Source organism: Schistocerca serialis, chromosome 1 (genome assembly GCF_023864345.2).
Source record: "Schistocerca serialis cubense isolate TAMUIC-IGC-003099 chromosome 1, iqSchSeri2.2, whole genome shotgun sequence".
NCBI classification, from domain to species: domain Eukaryota; kingdom Metazoa; phylum Arthropoda; class Insecta; order Orthoptera; family Acrididae; genus Schistocerca; species Schistocerca serialis.
This window is the reverse complement of record NC_064638.1, coordinates 1,141,930,774-1,141,951,838: the sequence shown is the minus strand read 5'-3', so window position 1 is coordinate 1,141,951,838 and position 21,065 is coordinate 1,141,930,774. Positions and strand designations below refer to the sequence as shown.

General features: G+C 41.4%; 1 protein-coding gene across 1 annotated transcript in view; it reads right to left on the bottom strand.

Annotated features, from left to right (window-relative positions):
- LOC126455976 (caspase-1-like) overlaps positions 1–21,065 on the bottom strand; it is a 90,560-nt gene that overhangs the window by 57,143 nt on the left and 12,352 nt on the right. Inside the window, exon 2 of the mRNA XM_050091736.1 lies at positions 9,148–9,461. Coding sequence (XP_049947693.1) covers positions 9,148–9,461 — 314 coding nt within the window. The remainder of the gene's footprint in view (positions 1–9,147; positions 9,462–21,065) is intronic.

Sequence of the window (21,065 nt, the reverse complement as noted above, 5' to 3'; positions counted from 1 at the left end):
GATGGCGCAGTGGTTTCCGCACCTCCCTCATAAGCAGGAGATCCTAAGTTCGAATCCTAGTCCGGTACGCATTTTCACTCATCGCTGCTGATTCCGCGTAACGTCCCGATGCAGCTAACACCAGTGATCTCTTCCCTTCCCTTTCCTCTCTTCTCCTCTCCACCTTCAATTTACATTTATTTATTTATTGTTCCGTGGAACCAAATTAAGGAGAAGTCTCCATGGTCATGCAACAAGTCAATACATGAAATTATAACACGATACTAGAAACAGATAAAATGAAATACAAAAAACGTATTCAGACGACATTTCGTAAGTTTAAATAAAGAAAATCAACAATGTAACACTGGAATTTGCTTAATTTTTCAGCTCTTTCAGGAGCTCCTCGACAGAATAGAAGGAGTGAGCCATGAGGAAACTCTTCAGTTTAGACTTAAAAGCGTTTGGGCTACTGCTAAGATTTTTGAGTTCTTGTGGTAGCTCACTGAAAATGGATGCCGCAGAATAGTGCACTCCTTTCTGCACAAGAGTCAGGGAAGTGCATTCCACATGCAGATTTGATTTCTGCCTAGTATTAACTGAGTGAAAGTTGCTAACTCTTAGGAATAAGCTAATATTGCTAACAACAAACGACATTAACGAAAATATATACTTTGAGGGCAATGTCAGAATTCCCACACTATTGAATAGGGGTCGACAAGAGGTTCTCGAACACATATAGCTCGAACAGCCCGTTTTGGAGCAAAAAATACCCTTTTTGAGTCAGAAGAATTACCCCAAAAAATAATGCCATATGACATAAGCATATGAAAATATGCGAAGTAGACTACTTTTCGTGTTGAACTGTCACTTATTTCAGATATTGTTCTAATGGTAAATAAAGCAGCATTTAGTTTCTGAACAAGATCCCGAACATGGGCTTTCCACAACAGCTTACTATCTATCCGAACGCCGAGGAACTTGAACTGTTCCGTCTCGCTTATAATATGCCCATTCTGTCTGATCAAAATATCAGTTCTTGTTGAATTGTGAGTTAGAAACTGTAAAAACTGAGTCTTACTGTGATTTAGCGTCAAATTATTTTCCACAAGCCATGAACTTATTTCATGAAATACATTATTTGATAATGTTTCAATATTACACACAAGATCCATCACTACCAAGCTGGTGTCATCAGCAATATTTTTGAATCACCTGTAATACTAGAAGGCATATCATTTATACAAATAAGAAACAGGAGTGGCCCCAGCACTGACCCTTGGGGAACGCCCCACTTAACAGTGCCCCATTGGGACTGAACATCACTACCACTCTCAATATTGCGGAAAATTACGTTCTGCTTTCTGTTCTTAAAGTAAGAGGCGAACCAATTGTAAGCTACTCCCCTTACTCTATAATGGTCCAACTTCTGCAGTAATATCTTATGGTCAACACAATCAAAAGCCTTCATTAAATTAAAAAAAAAACACCTAGTGTTCCCAACCTTTTATTTAGTCCGTCCAAAACCTCACAGAGAAAAGAGAATATAGCATTTTCAGTTGTTAAACCATTTCTAAAACCAAACTGCACATTTGACACCAAATTATGTGAATTTAAATGCTCCACTAACCTTGTATATACAACCCTCTCGATAACTTTAACAAACACCGATGGCATAGAAATAGGTATATAATTGTCAACATTATCCCTGCCACCCTTTTTATAAAGTGGCTTCACTATCGAGTACTGTAATCGGTCAGGAAACCGACCACTCCTAAAGGAAAAGTTACAGATATGGCTAAGTACTGGGCTAATATACATAGGACAATACTTCAGTATTCTGATAGATACCCCGTCATATCCATGAGAGTTCTTGGTCTTTATTTGTTTTAATTATTAACTCAATCTCCTTCTTGTCAGTATCATGGAGGAGCATTTCAGGTAACAGTCTCGGAACACTTTTATCTACGAGCGCTATATGATTCCCTGTTGGGACTAGGTATAACAGCTGCGGATACGCCATACATTCATATAATACGGCCAAATGGCTCAAGTAATTCGTTGTGTACATATTGAGTATTCAGAAGACACAGTAGTGGAATCATTTGCTGACTTCAATCTGTTGTATGGGATATCAGCTGATGAAATTACACAACACGTTTGTGACAAGTTGCAAGGAGATGGTCTAAAAGTGGAGTACTGCTATGGAGAAGGATATTATAATACTGTGACTGTAGCTGGACACATTAGTGGTGTTCAGAGATGTATTTAGGATGTAAATCTCTAAGCAGTGTTTGTTTCATGTTCAGTCACTCACTCAATCTTGCTGGAGTATATGCAGCTACTGTTGGCGCAAAATCGGGGAAATTTTTTGGCTCATTTTTCTCAAGCTGTACACGTAGTTGTGATTTTCCTAAACACCACGTTCCAGTTAATGTGAAGCTATTCTGTGACACAAAATGGAGTTAAAAGTATGAATCTCTACATGTGCACGCTGATCGATCACGAAAGCAGCTGAGAGACAAATGGAGACACACAGTATGTCTGATATTTCAACAGAAAGAAGAACCGGAAGACTAAAGAAAATGTCTGGTGAGAAAAGTATCAACTCTAGCTTAAATTTAGTTCAGGAATCTCGTTGGTAATAGCTTGAGGCAGTAGATAAACTAACACCAGAAATTTAAAAAATACGTTACAAATGAATATACTTCACGAGCTATTTGATTTCGTTCAAATTCAAATACTATTCGATGCAGAAAAAGATTAATTCATTGTTCAAAACATTCGCGATTTGTGTGACAAACATTCCGAATTGAATGCTTCAACTATGATTGCTGAAGTACATTGTATTAGACACCACATTCCTTTATTTTAAGACATTCATCTTGAAGAGAATATTTTTGCATGAATAACTTTAGAATTATTAAGCTGGATAATTAAGTGGAAGATGCAAAAGAGTTAAAAAACATTTTTGTAGCACTAACAATTTTTTTAGCAATCACTGTTTCATATGCTACTTGTGAAGAAGTTTTTCCAAATTAAGATAGACTATGATCAAAGAATAGTTGAGTAACCTTGCAATTTTATCAACTGAAAGAAAGATAAATGTAATTTTCAACCATGTAATAGAACAACTTGCAAAAAACAATATCCAGAAGATTTAAAATAAACGCCTTAAGAACAAAAATTGGCAGGAAGTATGCAAAACCTATTGTATCTTCATCTAGTGACAGATATCCACTCAATGCGTACTGTTTATTTTTTTCTATTTCCCTATTTTGGTAGAACTCTATTGGTACCTATAAACTATTGCAATTTCGAAGTACACATTTATGAATTTAGAGAAGTAATTTGATTTTATGATTTCAGTTATAGGTTTAGAAAATAAATAGCTTTAAAACTTGGATTTTTAATACCTTATGGGGGGTGAAGTATTTTAAATTACCCTCCTGCACTTAAACACAATGGTGCACCATTGAGGAGAGAGCAAGATTCTACAGTTCTCATTCTGGTGTAGTTAATTCGGTAGGTGTGAGAAACTATCTTGCCTTAAGAACAAAAATTGGCAGGAAGTACACAAAACCTATTGTATCTTCATCTAGTGACAGATATCATCTCAATGTTTTTAAGGTAGTTTACTTCATCACCTCCAACCGATTCCTTCTTCTAGTCAAGTTGTGCCACAAATTCCTCTTCCCCCCCCCCCCCCCCAATTTTATTCAGTACCTTCTCATTAGTTACGTCATTAACCCATCTAATCTTCAGCATTCGTCTGTAGTACCACATTTCGAAAACCTCTATCCTTTTCTTGTCTGAACTCTTTATCGTCCATGTTTCACTTCCATGCATGTCTACACTCCATACAAATACTTTCAGAAAGGTCATCCTGACACTTAAATCTGTACTCGACGTTAACAAATTTCTTTTCTTCAGAAACGCTTTCTTGTCATTGGCAGTCTACATTTTACATCCCCATCGTCAGTTATTTGCTCCCCAAGTAGCAATACTCATTTATTACTTTAAGCATCTTATTTCCTAATCTAATTCCCTCAGCATCACCTGATTTAATTCGACTACATTCCATTATCCTCGTTTTGCTTATGTTCGTCTTATATCCTCCTTTCAGGACACTGTCCATTGCGTTCGACTGCTCTTCCAGGTACTTTGCTGCCTCTAATAGAATTACAATGTCATCGGCAAACCACAAAGTTTTTATTTCTTCTTCATGGATTTTAATTCCTGCTCCAAATTTTTCTTTTGTTTCCTTTACTGCATGCTCAATACACAGATTGAATAGCATCGTGGATAGGCTACAACCCTGTCTCACTACCTTCCCAATCACTGCTTCCCTTTCATGCACCTCGACTCTTATAACTGGCATCTGGTTTCTGGACAAATTGTAAATAGCCTTTCGCTCGCTGTATTTGACACCTACCACCTTCAGAATTTGAAAAAGAATAGTCCAGTCAACACTGTTAAAAGCTTTCTCTAGGTCTACAAATGCTAGAAACGTAGGTTCACCTATCCTTAACCTATCTTCTAAGATAAGTCGTAGGGTCAGTATTGCCTCACGTGTTCCAATATTTCCACGGAATCCAAACTGATCTCCCACGAGGTCCGCTTCTGACAGTTTTTCCATTCGTCTGTAAATAATTCGCGTTAGTATTTTGCAGCTGTGACTTATTAAACTGATAGTTCAGTAATCTTCACACCTGTCAACTCCTGTTTTCTTTGGGATTAGAATCATTATATTCTTCTTGAAGTCTGGGGGTATTTCGCCTGTCTCATACATCTTGCTCAACAGATGGTGGAGTTTTGTCATGGCTGGCTCACCTAAGGTTACCAGTGGTCCTAATGGAATGGTGTCTACCTTTGAGGTCCTGTTTCGACTCAGGTCTTTCAGTGCTCTGACCAACTCGTCACGCAGTATCGTATCTCCCATTTCATCTTCACCTACATCCCCTTCCATTTCCATAATATTGCCCTCCAGTACACCGCCCTTTTCCACCTTCCTGCTTTCCCTTCTTTGCTTAGAACGGGTTTTCCATCTGAACTCTTTATATTCATACAAGTGGTTCTCTTTTCTCCAAAGGTCTCTTTAATTTTCCTGTAGGCAGTATCTATCTTACCCCTAGTAATATAGCCGGCCGGGGTGGCCGGGTGGTTCTAGGCGCTACAGGCTGGAACCGCGCGACCGCTACGGTCGCTGGTTCGAATCCTGCCTCGGGCATGGGTGTGTGTGATGTCCTTAGGTTAGTTAGGTTTAATTAGTTCTAGGTTCTAGGGGACTGATGACCTCAGAAATTAAGTCCCATAGTGCTCAGAGCCATTTGAACCATTTTGAACCTAGTGATATATGCCTCTACATCCTTACATTTGTCCTCTATCCGTACCTGCTTAGCCATTTTGCACTTCCTGTCGCTCTCATTTTTGAGTTGTTTGTATTCCTTTTTGTCTTCTTCATTTACTGCCTTTTTTATATTTTCTCCTTTTATCAATTAAATTCAGTATCTCGTGTGTTACCCAAGGATTTCTACGAGCCCTCGTATTTTACCTATTTGATCCTCTGCTGCGTTCACTATTTCATCTCTCAGAGCTATCCATTCTTCTTCTATTGTATTTCTTTCCCCGTTCTTGTCAATTGTACCCCAATGCTCTCCCTGAACCTCTCTACAATCTGTGGTTGTTTTCATGTAATTATCCGAATTTACACCTTCCTTATGGTTAAACCACGGTCCCTAATAAATTAATAACAACAATATATTTTATTCATAAACCAATAACGTAGCTTACCCTTAAAAAGTAAAACGTAGAACAGAAAAATCAGAATGATTGAGAAGAAACTGCAAAAAATGGAATGATTAGGTTGGATTACTTGCATTGAGAGTCACTTTGGAATAGTTCAGCTTCCTGGAGCAAGCCTTTCTGTTCGATGAATTATCGGAGACTTGCACGTCGATGAAGATAAGACGTAATGATTAGCATTACCATACAGGGTTTTTCAGTATTATGTCACCTGTTACACTGTTTTTTCTTACGAAATTCTGTATGTTATATTACATGTGTTTCTGGAGAAGGGGGGAGCTGGAGGGGGGCGCAAATTAAGTGAAGTGTCGAACCCCGGGCCCCGAGGAGGGGCGCCAGTGAGTGTTGTGCACTGGGCGCCAATTGGGGTGGATGGGGGGGTGGGGGGCACGGTGCGCCAATAAAATGTCGTGCCACCAGCGCCTGTTACTTTCGCTAGCCACTGTCTGGTACGGTGTGTATTACGTGTAGCGCTTTGTGTCTTAGGTCCACATGGTATTTTAAGAAATCAGTAACTGTCACGAGCGATGTTTTGTGGAAATGAGAAAAAACTGTTAGAATAAAAGCAGTCTTTGATCCGCATGTGTTGATTTGTTAATCTTCGTCCATTAGAGACCTTTCCTGAATCGGGTAGAACATGATCCTACCATCAATGAAAGTTTGTGATATCTTTCCCTATGCAGACCGCGGATTAGGAGGGGGATAAGAATCTTATCTACCGAGTAGGTAATAGACAAGCTTCCACCGTGTAATCATCGACATTCGCTTGCAGTTGCTTTCCCTTTGTCTGAACTGTTTGATGCCCATGTTTCTTCTCTAGAACATGTTACACTCCCAATAAAATACTTTCGGCGAACCCTTGCAAGCATTTAAATTTATATTCAGTGTAAAGAAATTTTCAGAAATGCCTTCCTTGCTATTATCAGTCTACATATTATATTCTATGTCTTTCGGCATCAACAGTTACTTTGCTGCTCAAATAGTTAAACTCATCTACCACTTTGAATGTCATATTTACTTATCTGGTTCCTTCGTCAACGTCTGATGTAATTCGGTAAATTCCACTACCTCCTAATGTGAAACTCCCTGGCACATTAAAACTGTGTGTCGTACCGAGACCCGAACTCGGGACCTTTGCCTTTCGCGGGCAAGTGTTCTACTTACACTTGCCCGCGAAAGGCAAAGGTCCCGAGTTCGAGCCTCGGTCTGGCACACAGATTTAATCTGCCAGGAAGTTTCATATCAGCGCACACTCCGCTGCAGAGTGAAAATCTCATTCTGGAACCTTCTAATGTCCTTTCAAGTTACTATCCATTCCCTTAATCAGAACTTCCAAGTCGCTCATCGTCTCTCTGAACTTCAATTCGCGTTCCACAGTTCTCCTTTGTGTTCTTTACTGCCTGTTCGTTGTACAGATTGAATAACATGGGGTATAGGCTACAATCTTGGCCTCTTCTTTCTCAGAAACTGCTCACCCTTCATGCACTTCGACTCTTACAATTGCAGTCTGATTTCAAATGGTTCAAATGGCTCTGAGCACTATGCGACTTAATTTCTGAGGTCATCAGTCGCTTAGAACTTAGAACTAGTTAAACCTTGCTAACCTAAGGACATCACACACATCCATGCCCGAGGCAGGATTCGAACCTGCGACCGTAGCGGTCGCTCGGTTCCAGACTGCAGCGCCCAGAACCGCACGGCCACTCCGGCCGGCCGCAGTCTGAGTTCTGTAGATGTTGTAGACAGCCTTATGCTCCCTGTAATTTATCCCTTCAGAAATTCAAAGAGTGTAGTCCAGTAACCATTGTCAAAAGGTTTCTCTAAATCTAAAAATTCTGTAAACGTTCACTTTCTTTAACACGTCTTCTAAGATAAGTGGTAGGGTCTGTACTGTCTCGTGCTTTCCTACATTTCTCCGGAATCAAAACTGATCTTCTTTGATACTGGATTCTATTTCTTCCTCCTTCTGTAAATAATTCGTGCAATTATATTGCCACCACAATTATTATACTGATGTTTTCGTAATATTCACACCTGTCACCAGTTGCCTTCTTTGGAATTGGATTTATTACATTTCTCATGAAGTCTGAGCGTATTTCACCTTTCTCAAATATCTTGCATGAAAGTTGAAAGAGTTTTGACATGGTTAGCTGACCCAGAGGATCTCAGTAATTCTGAGGGAATGTCCTTAACTCCAAGAGCCTTCTTTCGAACCTAGGTCTTTCAATGCTGTGTCAAATTCTTCTCGTAGTATCATAGCCCCCATCTCATCTTCCCTACTTCCTCTTTCTGTTCTACAATATTGCCTTCAGGTTCGTTGCCTTGTATATTCTTCCACATTTCAGCCTTCTTTGTTTAATATTGCCTCACCTAGTTATTCATGCTTCTACAGCGTTCATTTCTCCTGTAACCATTCCTTTTTTACCATTAAGCACCTGACAATCTCACATTTACTTTTGCTGTTTCTTTGCTGTAGTTTTATATTTTTTCCTGTCATAGATTAAATTCAATATCTCGAGTGTTACCTACGGACTTCTATAGCCCCCTGTGTTTTGGGTTACTTGATCCTCCGCTGCCTCCAGTATTCCATCTCTGACAGCTACGCATTTGTCTTCTATTGCATTCCTTTCCACGTTTCAGTCAATCGTTGTCTAGCGCTCCCTTTGAAACACTCAACGAAATCAGGTTTCTTTTTTCAGTTTGTACATGTCCCGCCTCTTTAATTTTGGAACGTCCTGCAGTTTCTCTAGTTTTAATCTTCAGTTCATAGCTAATATATTATGGTCGTAGTTCACATATTCACCTGGATATGTTTTGCAGTTTAAAATCCAGTTTTAAAATATTTATTTACTGTTATGTAAATAAATTTTCATTGTTTCCAAGCCTCTTCCATGTATACAACTTCCTTTCATGATTCTTAAACGAAGTGTTAGCAGCGACTAAAAAGTGCTTTATGCGAAATTCTGACAGGTGGCTTTCCCCTTGTCTCATTTTCCCCAGTCCTTCTTCTCCTATTATTGGATCATTTCTTCCTCCCCCTTAGCTAGTATGTTGTCAAAAATCAATTTTTTTGTGAACCTACTGACAAATTCCTCATCATATCCAGTTTTCGCATCTATGACCAGTGAGCACAGCTAACGAGAACGTAATGATGAATTACCCAAGTCTTTCGGAAACTGCTACAAGAAATATGTTGATCCTTGTATGCAGATTTTTGTTACTTTACAGCGATCAAACGTTTCAAGGCAATTAACGAACTAACGCGACAGCCACATTATAGTACCATACGCTAGGTGATGCCGAGCATAGATTTAGATTAGAAGGAGATTCGTTGATCTGTGGGGCAAAGAGACATTTACTTACCCCCTCTGAGTTCGTTATTTATTTGGTAATAACACAGATCGTCGAAACAGCGGACATCGAAGCCAAGGTCTTCGAAAGTGTGGCGGAGTGCGTCTCTGTCGATATGTGTACCCTTCCTATCCGGAAGTTGGTGTAGCTCGTCGTCGTATGCCCTAGAGTCGAAGTTCTCATGGCTGAAGATCATGGCCACACCGCGTTTCTGTCTGCACATGGAATACTCCTCACCGTCGCGGGACACACCAGGGTTTGGCAGAATGTTGGCGGAAGATGTCGGTGTCGGTGTAGGTGTAGGTTTCGGCATCGACTGAGTTTTTCTGAAAACAAAACGAGCATTAAATGGTGCTTATCTCTACATATAGTAGCTTTCAGAGTGCACCAACATCCTGGACTAGCTTCAGCCACACAGTTCACATCTGAATCAAGTGAACGCGACCCTCTGTACCAGCCAAGAAGTTCTGAGGCTATACAGGGTTGAACAAAGTGCTGTACATCCGTGGGCTACCATTTCACAGTTGACGCAGGGCTAATCTGTCACTGGGAAGATGAGTGTCTCGATGTGGGCGACATGTTATTGTTAATGAAGTATTCTATTTGAACCCGGCATATTGATAATATCGTCCCATTTGTGGAGCCTAATGGAGTCGTGGAAGTTGGCGCAATCTAAATAAGGTTTTCGTTTTTACCGATTGAGCCACAGATTCCTAAAGCCGGACAACTGGGAGTAGAGCTCTCACACTGAGAGTTCCGTACAAACTTAATTATGTATACAGATAAAATTATTATAATTTCTTGTGGCTCAATGGTGTGATGCAAGTCTTTATATTGGAGACCACTTCAGTGACTTGCGTGTCCCTAACCTTCCCCAGTTATCCAACTGTGAAAAAAGGACCTACAGTTTAACGTGTAATCTGAACCACATGCTGTTTCTTGCGACTGCTCACATCGTTGGGAGATGAGGGATGGGTTAAAACAATGACTGAAAAGTCCGTGGTCCGACCGAGATTCGATTCAGCTACCATTCAGTTTCCAGACACGCACCTTAAAGCTAGACCACACGGACTGTCGTATATGCAGGTTGATTCAGCCACCCCCACCAGCATCGTTTTATGCAACCCCACATGACAGAACAATGTTGTTGACCAGTTCGCTTTTAGATGTGAAGCACATTGTCAAATGTCACAGAATAATTGGTGAAGTATACGAAAATATCTTAGACCAAGTGTACAAATATTGTTTATGAAACTGCTTTTGCACGTTAACAATATTAATCTTTTCATTGCCATATATACCAGAAATGTGTTACTTCCATACCTTCCATTTTCAGACCTCGTCTTAGTTTCGTTGTTTTCGGTGGTGAGACACACAATGTAAGAGAACAGTTCTGTACCATTTAAGTAAGATTAAGTATTATAAACAGAATAACCTTACCATTATTTCTGATGGTGGTATACACCGCATAAACAACTTTTCGGAATCATTTACGGAACATTAAGTATTATAAACGTAATAAATTGACAGATACATCCAAAACCCGAATGACTATACCGCTAATTACACAAAGGAAGACGGGAGGCACATGCATAGGTATGGCAGACTTAAACTGTATCTTGGTCCAAGAATATCTTGTAACTCTGACCAACCCTCGTGTTTTTTATAGTTCAAATGGCTCTGAGTACTATGGGACTTAACATCTGAGATCATCAGTCCCATAGAACTTAGAATTACTAAAATCTAACTAACCTAAGGACATCACACACATCCATGCCCGAGGCAGGATTCGAACCTGTCGCCTATCTGGATACCGTTCGTGATACAAACCTAGTGTGTATTGTGTAATACGATATCGTTAGGGGCAACAGAATCACCCTAGATAAGTTATTCATTTATAGGTTTTTATGAGTGCGTTTACGAGTATCAAAATATGTTGTTAAATGTGTCGTGTCTGTTCTACCAGACAAGTCCGACAGAACAGCCATCACATGTATAATAGTAAATATGTATATCTATGGTAATGATAATTTCAGTGGTGTTGCACACTACGTCCGAACACCTGCGCGGAAATCAGGAAAAGCTGTGCGCAGTGAAGATAATGGATGGTGGACGCTACATGTGCAGTGTGTGACAAGTTGGGACTTTGGCTTGCATGGGAAGCATGTGAGGATAGCTGAAGTGGTTAAGGTGCTCACTAGCGCAAAACAAGAAATTTTGGTTAGATTTCTGGTCCGGCATAAAGTTTAGCTTCTTGCCACTGAATTTAACTCAGTGCCCAATTGCGGCTGAGATCCGTATTTATGTCGAATCAGTCAAAATACGTGACATATGTGACTGTCTTTTTATTGCATTAACTTAGAAGCCTGACATAAATTTTAAACCGATACCGCTACCCGTTCACGATGAAGAGGGAACTTAACAGACGGACGAACAAACAAGTGGGCAACAGATGGAAGAAAAATTTTTACGTGTGATATAATTACAAATTAACAATTTGCGGATTTTTTCTTTGCTTGAACTGTGAAACTTCGCTTTTTATCATATTACACGATATGTGTCCATAGGAAGTACCCTACAGATTCTGATAAGTGAGTTTGCGAGTATCGAAATATGTGCCATTAATGGGTGTATCTTTTGATCGCATTGACTTAGAAGCTTAAATGTTACACACAGCCAAGGGAACGTAGAGCTCAGTTCTAGAGTAAAAGGTGTCTTAACAGTATGACAGACAGAAAAACAAGCAGACAAACTGACAAAAAAGTGATCCTAAAAGGGTTCTGTTTTTTAAGATTGAGAGCAGAATCCTGAAGATTAGAGTATGTTGAGATAAAAAGTAATTCTCCGATCATGCTCACAGAACCACATGAACGTAGCGGCCACCGTATCAACTTTTACTAAATGGCGCCATTCGGATGGGATTTGGTGGATCATGAAGTTATGTCACTGTTCTTACAGGAGTTGTCAGTTTCCCAAACATTCGAGCTGTTACTTCTATTTAAAGTAGTTCTTCATCTGGTCTTGCTAGGCTGAGTGCATCCAGTTTCAATCTTCCCAGTTAGGAAAAACCCTTGTACTACTGTCAAATGAAACCAGATACACTGCATAACAGAAAGAGACGATGACCACTTTTTTTCCCTTACTCTACACCTTCAGATGCAGACATACTTATTCTATGCGCCAGATTCAATCGAGTGCCACTTACTTGATGAGAAGAGGTCTTATCTTAAGCGCTGGACCAAATATCAGCTCTTGATGAGGTGAGAAGGGTACAGTAGTTCACTTTGTTGCAGAATCTACACTGACGAGCAAAAACGTTATGGCTACTGTCCACAACGACACTAAATGCTACATGTTGGTGTTGCGGGCACGGCACATGGCAAGGTAATCACACAGGGCGAAAATTAATAAAGCCGACAAACTGTAGGGACGGATTCCAGACTGCAAATGGAGGAAGAAAGGCCCTATGAACGTGTGTCCGGAAACGCATCTTTGCTGCAGTAGATGGCGCTGAAGAATGAAAGTTTCTCAGAGTACATGCCGTGTGTTCCTTGTGTGTTAACTGACGCAGCCACCTGTAAGATGCAAAATGGTCTAGTATCCGTGTCGGAAACAAGCCGAGAGTGTGTTTGTTAACGGCCAAGCGTTTAGAAACAGTCGAGAGGCAGCACGGCTGTACCAAATTAAGTGCCCACACAGACACCAGCCACATCACATAACATTTCAAGCCTTTTCTGGGCGTTTGTGTGCTCGCGGGTCGTTTCAGACAGACGAACGTGCAGGAGGCGGCGGACTGAGCGTACATGAAATTTAGAGAATCGGCTTCTACAGGATACAGAGGAGGCGAATCCTAGTATAAGTTCCAGAAAGTGGCTCGGCAACATGGTGTAAACCAAAGTACGATTATGTACATCCTAATTGGCAGCCTCTACAATCTCTGTCACCTGCAACGCGTGCAAGTATTATCGACAGCGGATTTCCCTCAACGGGAAGGATTTTGTCGATGGTTTTTGACCCAGACCATCACAATTATTGGATTTCTGTCATCAGTCTTCTTTACCTACAAAGCAATCTTTAACAGAACTGACATCATAACCATCTGTATAATCATCTACATCTACATCTACTTCCATACTCCGCAAGCCACCTGACGGTGTGTGGCGGAGGGTACCTTGAGTACCTCTATCGGTTCTCCATTCTATTCCAGTCCGATATTGTTCGTGGAAAGAAGGATTGTCGGTATGCTTCTGTGTGGGCTCTAATCTCTCTGATTTTATCCTCATGGTCTCTTCGCGAGATATACGTAGGAGGGACCAATATACTGCTTGACTCTTCGGTGAAGGTATGTTCTCGAAATTTTAACAAAAGCCCGTACCGAGCTACTGAGCGTCTCTCCTGCAGAGTCTTCCACTGGAGTTTATCTATCATCTCCGTAACGCTTTCGCGATTACTAAATGATCCTGTAACGAAGCGCGCTGCTCTCCGTTGGATCTTCTCTATCTCTTCTATCAACCCTATCTGGTACGTATCCCACACTGGTGAGCAGTATTCAAGCAGTGGGCGAACAAGCGTACTGTAACCTACTTCCTTTGTTTTCGGATTGCATTTCCTTAGGATTCTTCCAATGAATCTCAGTGGCATCTGCTTTACCGACGATCAACTTTATAAGTATGATCATTCCATTTTAAATCACTCCTAATGCATACTACCAGATAATTTATGGAATTAACTGCTTCCAGTTGCTGACCTGCTATTTTGTAGCTAAATGATAAGGTATCTATCTTTCTAAGTATTCGCAGCACATTACACTTGTCTACATTGAGATTCAATTGCCATTCCCTGCACCATGCGTCAATTCGCTGCAGATCCTCCTGCATTTCAGTACAATTTTCCATTGTTACAACCTCTCGATACACCACAGCATCATCTACAAAAAGCCTCAGTGAACTTCCGATGTCATCCACAAGGTCTTTTATGTATACTGTGAATAGCAACGGTCCTATGGCACTCCCCTGCGGCACACCTGAAATCACTCTTACTTCGGAAGACTTCTCTCCATTGAGGATGACATGCTGCGTTCTGTTATCTAGGAACTCTTCAATCCAATCACACAATTGGTCTGATAGTCCATATTCTCTTACTTTGTTCATTAAACGACTGTGGGCTTCAGCCAATCCTTAGGGAATGGTTGGGGCATCTCGTCACCATCTGTTCAGCATCAAAATGTGGGCAGGGATTCTTGGCGTCCACATTCCTGAACCAGTTATTCTACAACGCCTCGACGGAAGAACATTCTTGGACTTCATGCCGAATACTCTGCCAGGGCTGCATGAGAATGTGCCTATGGCAGTCCGACGAGTTATGCGATTTCTGCATGATGGAGCATCACCCCATTTCCGCTTTAGAATTTGCCGACATCTAAAGAACATCTTCCCCAAATGTTGGATGGTACACGGAGGCCCTGTACCATGACCTGCTAGATCACCGGGCTTAAACACCCTGGATTTTTACCTCTTGGTATCTGAAAACGTCGTGTATGCTGAAACAGTTTCTGATGTGCAGACCTTTCAACAGCGTGTACAATACGCCTGTGATGCTATTCGGAGATAGGTCGGAACCTGCGAGACTCCGGCAATCCATGATGCGACGTGTGAACGAGTGCATGGCATCCCATAGAGGTCACTATGGACCTCTGTTGTGACGTGTGGTCGATGCAGCTTTGTACTATTTTCCTGGACGATTCGTTGTTGTTGCATGCACACTGTCCGTTTCTGCACACATGTTTATAGGATTTTTCCTCCATTTCCAGTGAGGAATCCGTCCTCTATTTTGTCGGTTTTCACCCTGTTCACCCTGTGTAAGCGGAGCAGGGAAGAGTGGGGGATCGTTTTAGCGGCGATAAGGGCAGAAATAAATATAAAAAAATAATAAGTCACAGCTTCAAAATACTAGCACGAATTAGTTACAAACGAATGGAAAAACTGGTAGAAACCGACCTCGGGGAAGATCAGTTTAGATTCCGTAGAAATGTTGGAACACGTGAGGCAATACTGACCTTACGACTTATCTTAGAAGAAAGATTAAGGAAAGGCAAACCTACGTTTCTAGCATTTATAGACTTAGAGAAAGCGTTTGACAATGTTGACTGGAATACTCTCTTTCAAATTCTAAAGGTGGCAGGGATAATATACAGAGAGCGAAATGCTATTTACAATTTGTACAGAAAAGAGATGGCAGTTATGAGTCGAGGGACATGAAAGGGAAGCAGTGGTTGGGAAGAGAGTGAGACAGGGTAGTAGCCTATCCCCGATGTTATTCAATCTGTATATTGAGCAAGCAGTAAAGGAAACAAGAGAAAAATTTGGAGTAGGTATTAAAATCCATGGAGAAGAAATAAAAACTTTGAGGTTCGCCGATGACATTGTAATTCTGTCAGAGACAGCAAAGAACATGGAAGAGCAGTTGAATGGAATGGATAGTGCCTTGAAAGGATGGTATAAGATGAACATCAACAAAAGCAAAACGAGGATAATGGAATGTAGTCGAATTAACTCGGGTGATGCTGAGGGAATTAGATTAGGATATGAGACACTTAAAGTAGTAAAGGAATTTTGCTATTTGGGGAGCAAAATAACTGAAGATGGTCGAAGTAGAGAGGATATAAAATGTAGACTGGCAATGGCAAGGAAAGCATTTCTGAAGAAGAGAAATTTGTTAACATCGAGTATAGATTTAAGTGTCAGGAAGTCGTTTCTGAAAGTATTTGTATGGAGTGTGGCCTTGTATGGAAGTGAAACATGGACGATAAATAGTTAGGACAAGAAGAGAATAGAAGCTTACGAAATGTGGTGCTACAGAAGAATGTTGAAGATTAGGTGGGTAGATCACGTAACTAATGAGGAGGTATTGACTAGAATTGGGGAGAAGAGGAGTTTGTGGGACAACTTGACAAGAAGAAGGGACCGGTTGGTAGGGCATGTCCTGAGGCATCAAGGGATCACAAATTTAGCATTGGAGGGCAGCGTGGTGGGTAAAAATCGTAGAGGGAGACCAAGAGATGAATACACTAAGCACATTCAGAAGGATGTAGGTTGCACTAGGTACTGGGAGATGAAGGAGCTTGCACAGGATAGATTAGCATGGAGAGCTGCATCAAACCAGTGTCAGGACTGAAGACCACAACAACAACAAGGGCAGAAAATTGAGAAAACTCAAATATGTGGCCGTGCGGTTAAAGGCGCTGCAGCCTGGAACCGCAGGACCGCTACGGTCGCAGGTTCGAATCCTGCCTCGGGCATGGATGTTTGTGGTGTCCTTAGGTTAGTTAGGTTTAACTAGTTCTAAGTTCTAGGGGACTAATGACCTCAGCAGTTGAGTCCCATAGCACTCAGAGCCATTTTTAACCACTCAAATATGCGGTTCCTAGAAGGAGCAAATTCTTGTGACCCGGCGTCTGCGAATGAGAATTTCGGAAATGGCGGAGCTGTTCGACTGTTCGCGTATGTTGTCGTGAGAGTCTATGGAAATTACGACGGTGAAACCAGGAGTAGACGGTAAGACCTCGTCACAGAACTTCGATGTCGGAGAGAAGCCCTCTCTGTAGAGTAAGATGTGGCGATCCGTGGTAGGTCTGACGACAGGGAACATTGCTGCAACAGGGTCGAGTGTTTCGGAGCACACAGGTCAGAGCATGTTAGTGAACATAAAGCTCGGCAGCCGACGAGCTGTACGTGTTCCCAAGTTGACTCAGTGACACCGTCAGTTACTATAGCACTGGGTACAAGATCATGAAGATTAGGCCGTAAATTACTGGAAACATGATGCCTGGTCGACTAAATCACATTTCTTGTTATACCAATCGTGTCCGGACAGGCTGTCGCCAAAGCGAACGGCTGCTCGAAACACGCACCGCGCCACGAAAACAGAATGGTGGTGGTACCATTAGGCCAGCGGTTCCCAACCCTGAGTGGCACTGAAACGTGAACTCTGATCGAGAGTCGAAGACAAGGATAGAATTATCGGAACTTCAGGAGCTGCGTCGTTAGTCAGCATCAGCGAGTACAGAATGACATAAGAGTTGAAATGCCCTGACGCTATTCTATATAGTATTTTTCCAAGTTTTGAAAACTACGGATATTGTGTGCGGTCATGCGTCTGGAAGCGTACATCCCTACAGGCTGCGCTATGGAGCTGGCCCACAGTCTTGGCTATGGCTGGCTGCTCATCGCGTGACCACATGACATGAAACAGCCCGATCGTAATTTGTCGCTTTGTTGTTTCTTGGACACAATTGTTCACAAGAACGATCGACATGTATTTGCTCATGTAATATCCAGACGCAACACGAAGGAAGGAAGGAGGATCGGTATTTGACGCCCGGTCCATACCTAAGGTTATCAGACACAGGGCTCTGCTCGGATTTGTTACTGCTAGAGGTAAAGGAAGAGACCATGACCCTTTAAACGGACCATGGCGTCATTTGCTTGAATTGATTTGGGTGACCCCACAAAACCGATATCTGCTTGGCCAAGAACGAGAATAGAACCCGGGTCTCTGAGATGCGAGTTGAGGGCATTAACCACTGTTGTTGTCGTTGTCTTCAGTCCTGAGACTGGTTTGATACAGCTCTCCATGCTACTCTATCCTGTGCAAGCTTCTTCATCTCCCAGTACCTACTGCAGCCTACATCCTTCTGAATCTGCTTAGTGTATTCATCTCTTGGTCTCCCTCTACGATTTTTACCCTCCACGATGGCCTCCAATACTAAACTGGAGATCCCTTGATGCCTCAGAACATGTCCTACCAACCGATCCCTTCTTCTGGTCAAGTTGTCCACAAACTTCTCTTCTCCCCAATTCTATTCAATACCTTCTCATTAGTTATGTGATCTACCTATCTAATCTTCAGCATTACTCTGTAGCACCACATTTCGAAAGCTTCTATTCTCTTCTTGTCCAAACTACAGGGCTATTACAAATGATTGAAGCGATTTCATAAATTCACTGTAGCTCCATTCATTGATATATGGTCACGACACACTACAGATACGTGGAACAACTCATAAAGTTTTGTTCGGCTGAAGCCACACTTCAGGTTTCTGCCGCCAGAGCGCTCGAGAGCGCAGTGAGACAAAATGGCGACAGGTGTCGAGAAAGCGTATGTCGTGCTTGAAATGCACTCACATCAGTCAGTCATAACAGTGCAACGACACTTCAGGACGAAGTTCAACAAAGATCCACCAACTGCTAACTCCATTCGGCGATGGTATGCGCAGTTTAAAGCTTCTGGATGCCTCTGTAAGGGGAAATCAATGGGTCGGTCTGCAGTGAGCGAAGAAACGGTTGAACGCGTGTGGGCAAGTTTCACACATAGTGATGTGAAAGATTCAGTGTTTAAACCTCCTCTACCAAGAAACGTGCCAGAACTGCGAGCTCGCATCAACTATGCTTTCGAACTCATCGATGGGGACATGCTGCGCCGAGTGTGGAAGGAACTTGATTATCGGCTTGATGTCTGCCGAATCACTAAAGGGGCACATATCGAACATTTGTGAATGCCTAAAAAAACTTTTTGAGTTTTTGTATGTGTGTGCAAAGCATTGTGAAAATATCTCAAATAATGAAGTTATTGTAGAGCTGTGAAATCGCTTCAATCACTTGTAATAACCCTGTATACATCGTCCATGCTTCACTTTCATACGTGGGTGCACTCCATACAAATACTTTCAGAAACGACTTCCTGACACTTAAATCTATACTCGATGTTAACAAATTTCCCTTCTTCAGAAACGCTTCCCTTGTCATTGCCAGTCTACATTTTATATCCTCTCTACTTCGACCATCATCAGTTACTTTGCTCCCCAAATAGCAAAACTCCTTTACTACTTTAAGAGTCTCATTTCCTAATCTAATTCCCTCAGCATCACCCAACTTAATTCGCCTACATTCCATTATCCTTGTTTTGCTTTTGTTGATGTTCATCTTATATCCTCCTTTCAAGACACTGTCCATTCCGTTCAATTGCTCTTCCAAGTCCTTTGCTGTTTCTGACAGAATTACAATGTCATCGGCGAACCTCAAAGTTTTTATTCCATTATCCTTGTTTTGCTTTTGTTGTTGTTCATCTTATACCCTCCTTTCAAGACACTGTCCATTTCATTCAACTGCTCTTCCAGGTCCTTTGCTGTCTCTGACAGAATTAGTGTCATCGGCAAACCTTAAAGTTTTTATATCTTCTCCATGGAATTTAATACTTACTCCAAACTTTTTTTTTGTTTCCTTTACTGCTTGCTCAATATACAGATTGAATAGCATCGGGGAGAGGCTACAACCCTGTGTCACTCCCTTCCCAAGCACTGTTTCCCTTTCATGTCCCTCGACTCTTATAATGCCATCTGGTTTCTGCACAAATTGTAAATAGCATTTCGCTCCCTGTATTTTACCCCTGACACCTTCAGAATATGAAAGAGAGTATTCCAGTCAACATTGTCAAAAGCATTCTCTAAGTCTACAAATGCTAGAAACGTAGGTTCGCCTTTCCTTAATCTTCCTTCTAAGATAAGTCGTAGGGTCAGTATTGCCTCACGTGTTCCACCATTTCTACGGAATACAAACTGATATTCCCCGAGGTCGGCTTCTACCAGTTTTTCCGATCGCCTGTAAATAATTCACGTTAGTATTTTGCAGCTGTGACTTATTAAATTGATAGTTCGGTAATTTTCACACCTGTCAACACCTGCATTATTTGGGATTGGAATACTATATTCTTCTTGATGTCTAAGGGAATTTCACTTGCCTCACACATTTTGCTCACCAGATGGTAGAGTTTTTCAGGACTGGCTCTCCCAATGCTGTGAGTAGTTTTAATGGAATGTTCTCAACTCCCGGGGCCTTGTTTCGACTCAGGTCTTTCAGTGCTCTGTCAAACTCTTCACGCAGTATCGTATCTCCCATCTCATCTTCATCTACATCCTCTTCCATTTCCATAATATTGCCCTTAAGTACATCGCCCTTGTATAGACCCTCTATATACTCCTTCCACCCTTCTGCTTTCGCTTCTTTGCTTAGAACTGGGTTTCCATCTGAGCTCTTGATACTCATGCAAGTGGTTCTCTTTTTTCCAAAGATCTCTTTAATTTTCCTGTAGGCAGTATCTATCTTACCCCTAGTGAGATAAGCATCTACATCCGTACATTTGTTCTCTAGCCATCCCTTCTTAGCCATTTTGCACTTCCTGTCGATCTCATTTTTTAGACGTTTGTATTCCTTTTTGCCTGCTTCACTTACTGCATTTTTGTACTTTCTCCTTTCATCAATTGATTCAGTATCTCTTGTGTTACCCAAGGATTTCTACTAGCCTTCGTGTTTTTACCTACTTGATATTCTGCTGTCTTCACTACCTCATCCCTCAGAGCTACCCATTCTTCTTCTACTGTATTTGTTTTCCCCATTCCTGTCAATTGTTCCCTTATGCTCTCCATGAAACTCCTTACAACTTCCCGTTCTTTCAGTTTATCCAGGTCCCATCTCCTTAAATTCCCTCCTTTTTGTAGTTTCTTCAGTTTTAATCTACAGTTCATAACCAATAGGTTGTGGTCAGAGTCCACATCTGCCCCTGGAAATGTCTTACAATTTAATATCTGGTTTCTAAATCTCTATCTTACCATTATATAATCTATCTGACACCTTTTAGTATCTCCAGCGATCTCCCATGTATACAACCACTACACCACCATAAAAACTGATCGACAAAGTTGGCAAATTTGGCGGATATTTTCGGTGCCCTCAACGCTTTTAATTTAACTCTACAGTGTAAGAATGGTCATAAGTCTTTTTTTATGCAAGACAGAGTAAAAGCAACAACAATTAACATTCGACTTTGGGTTCAAATAGTGAAACAGGATTCCTTCGACGTATTTCCTGGCTTATAGA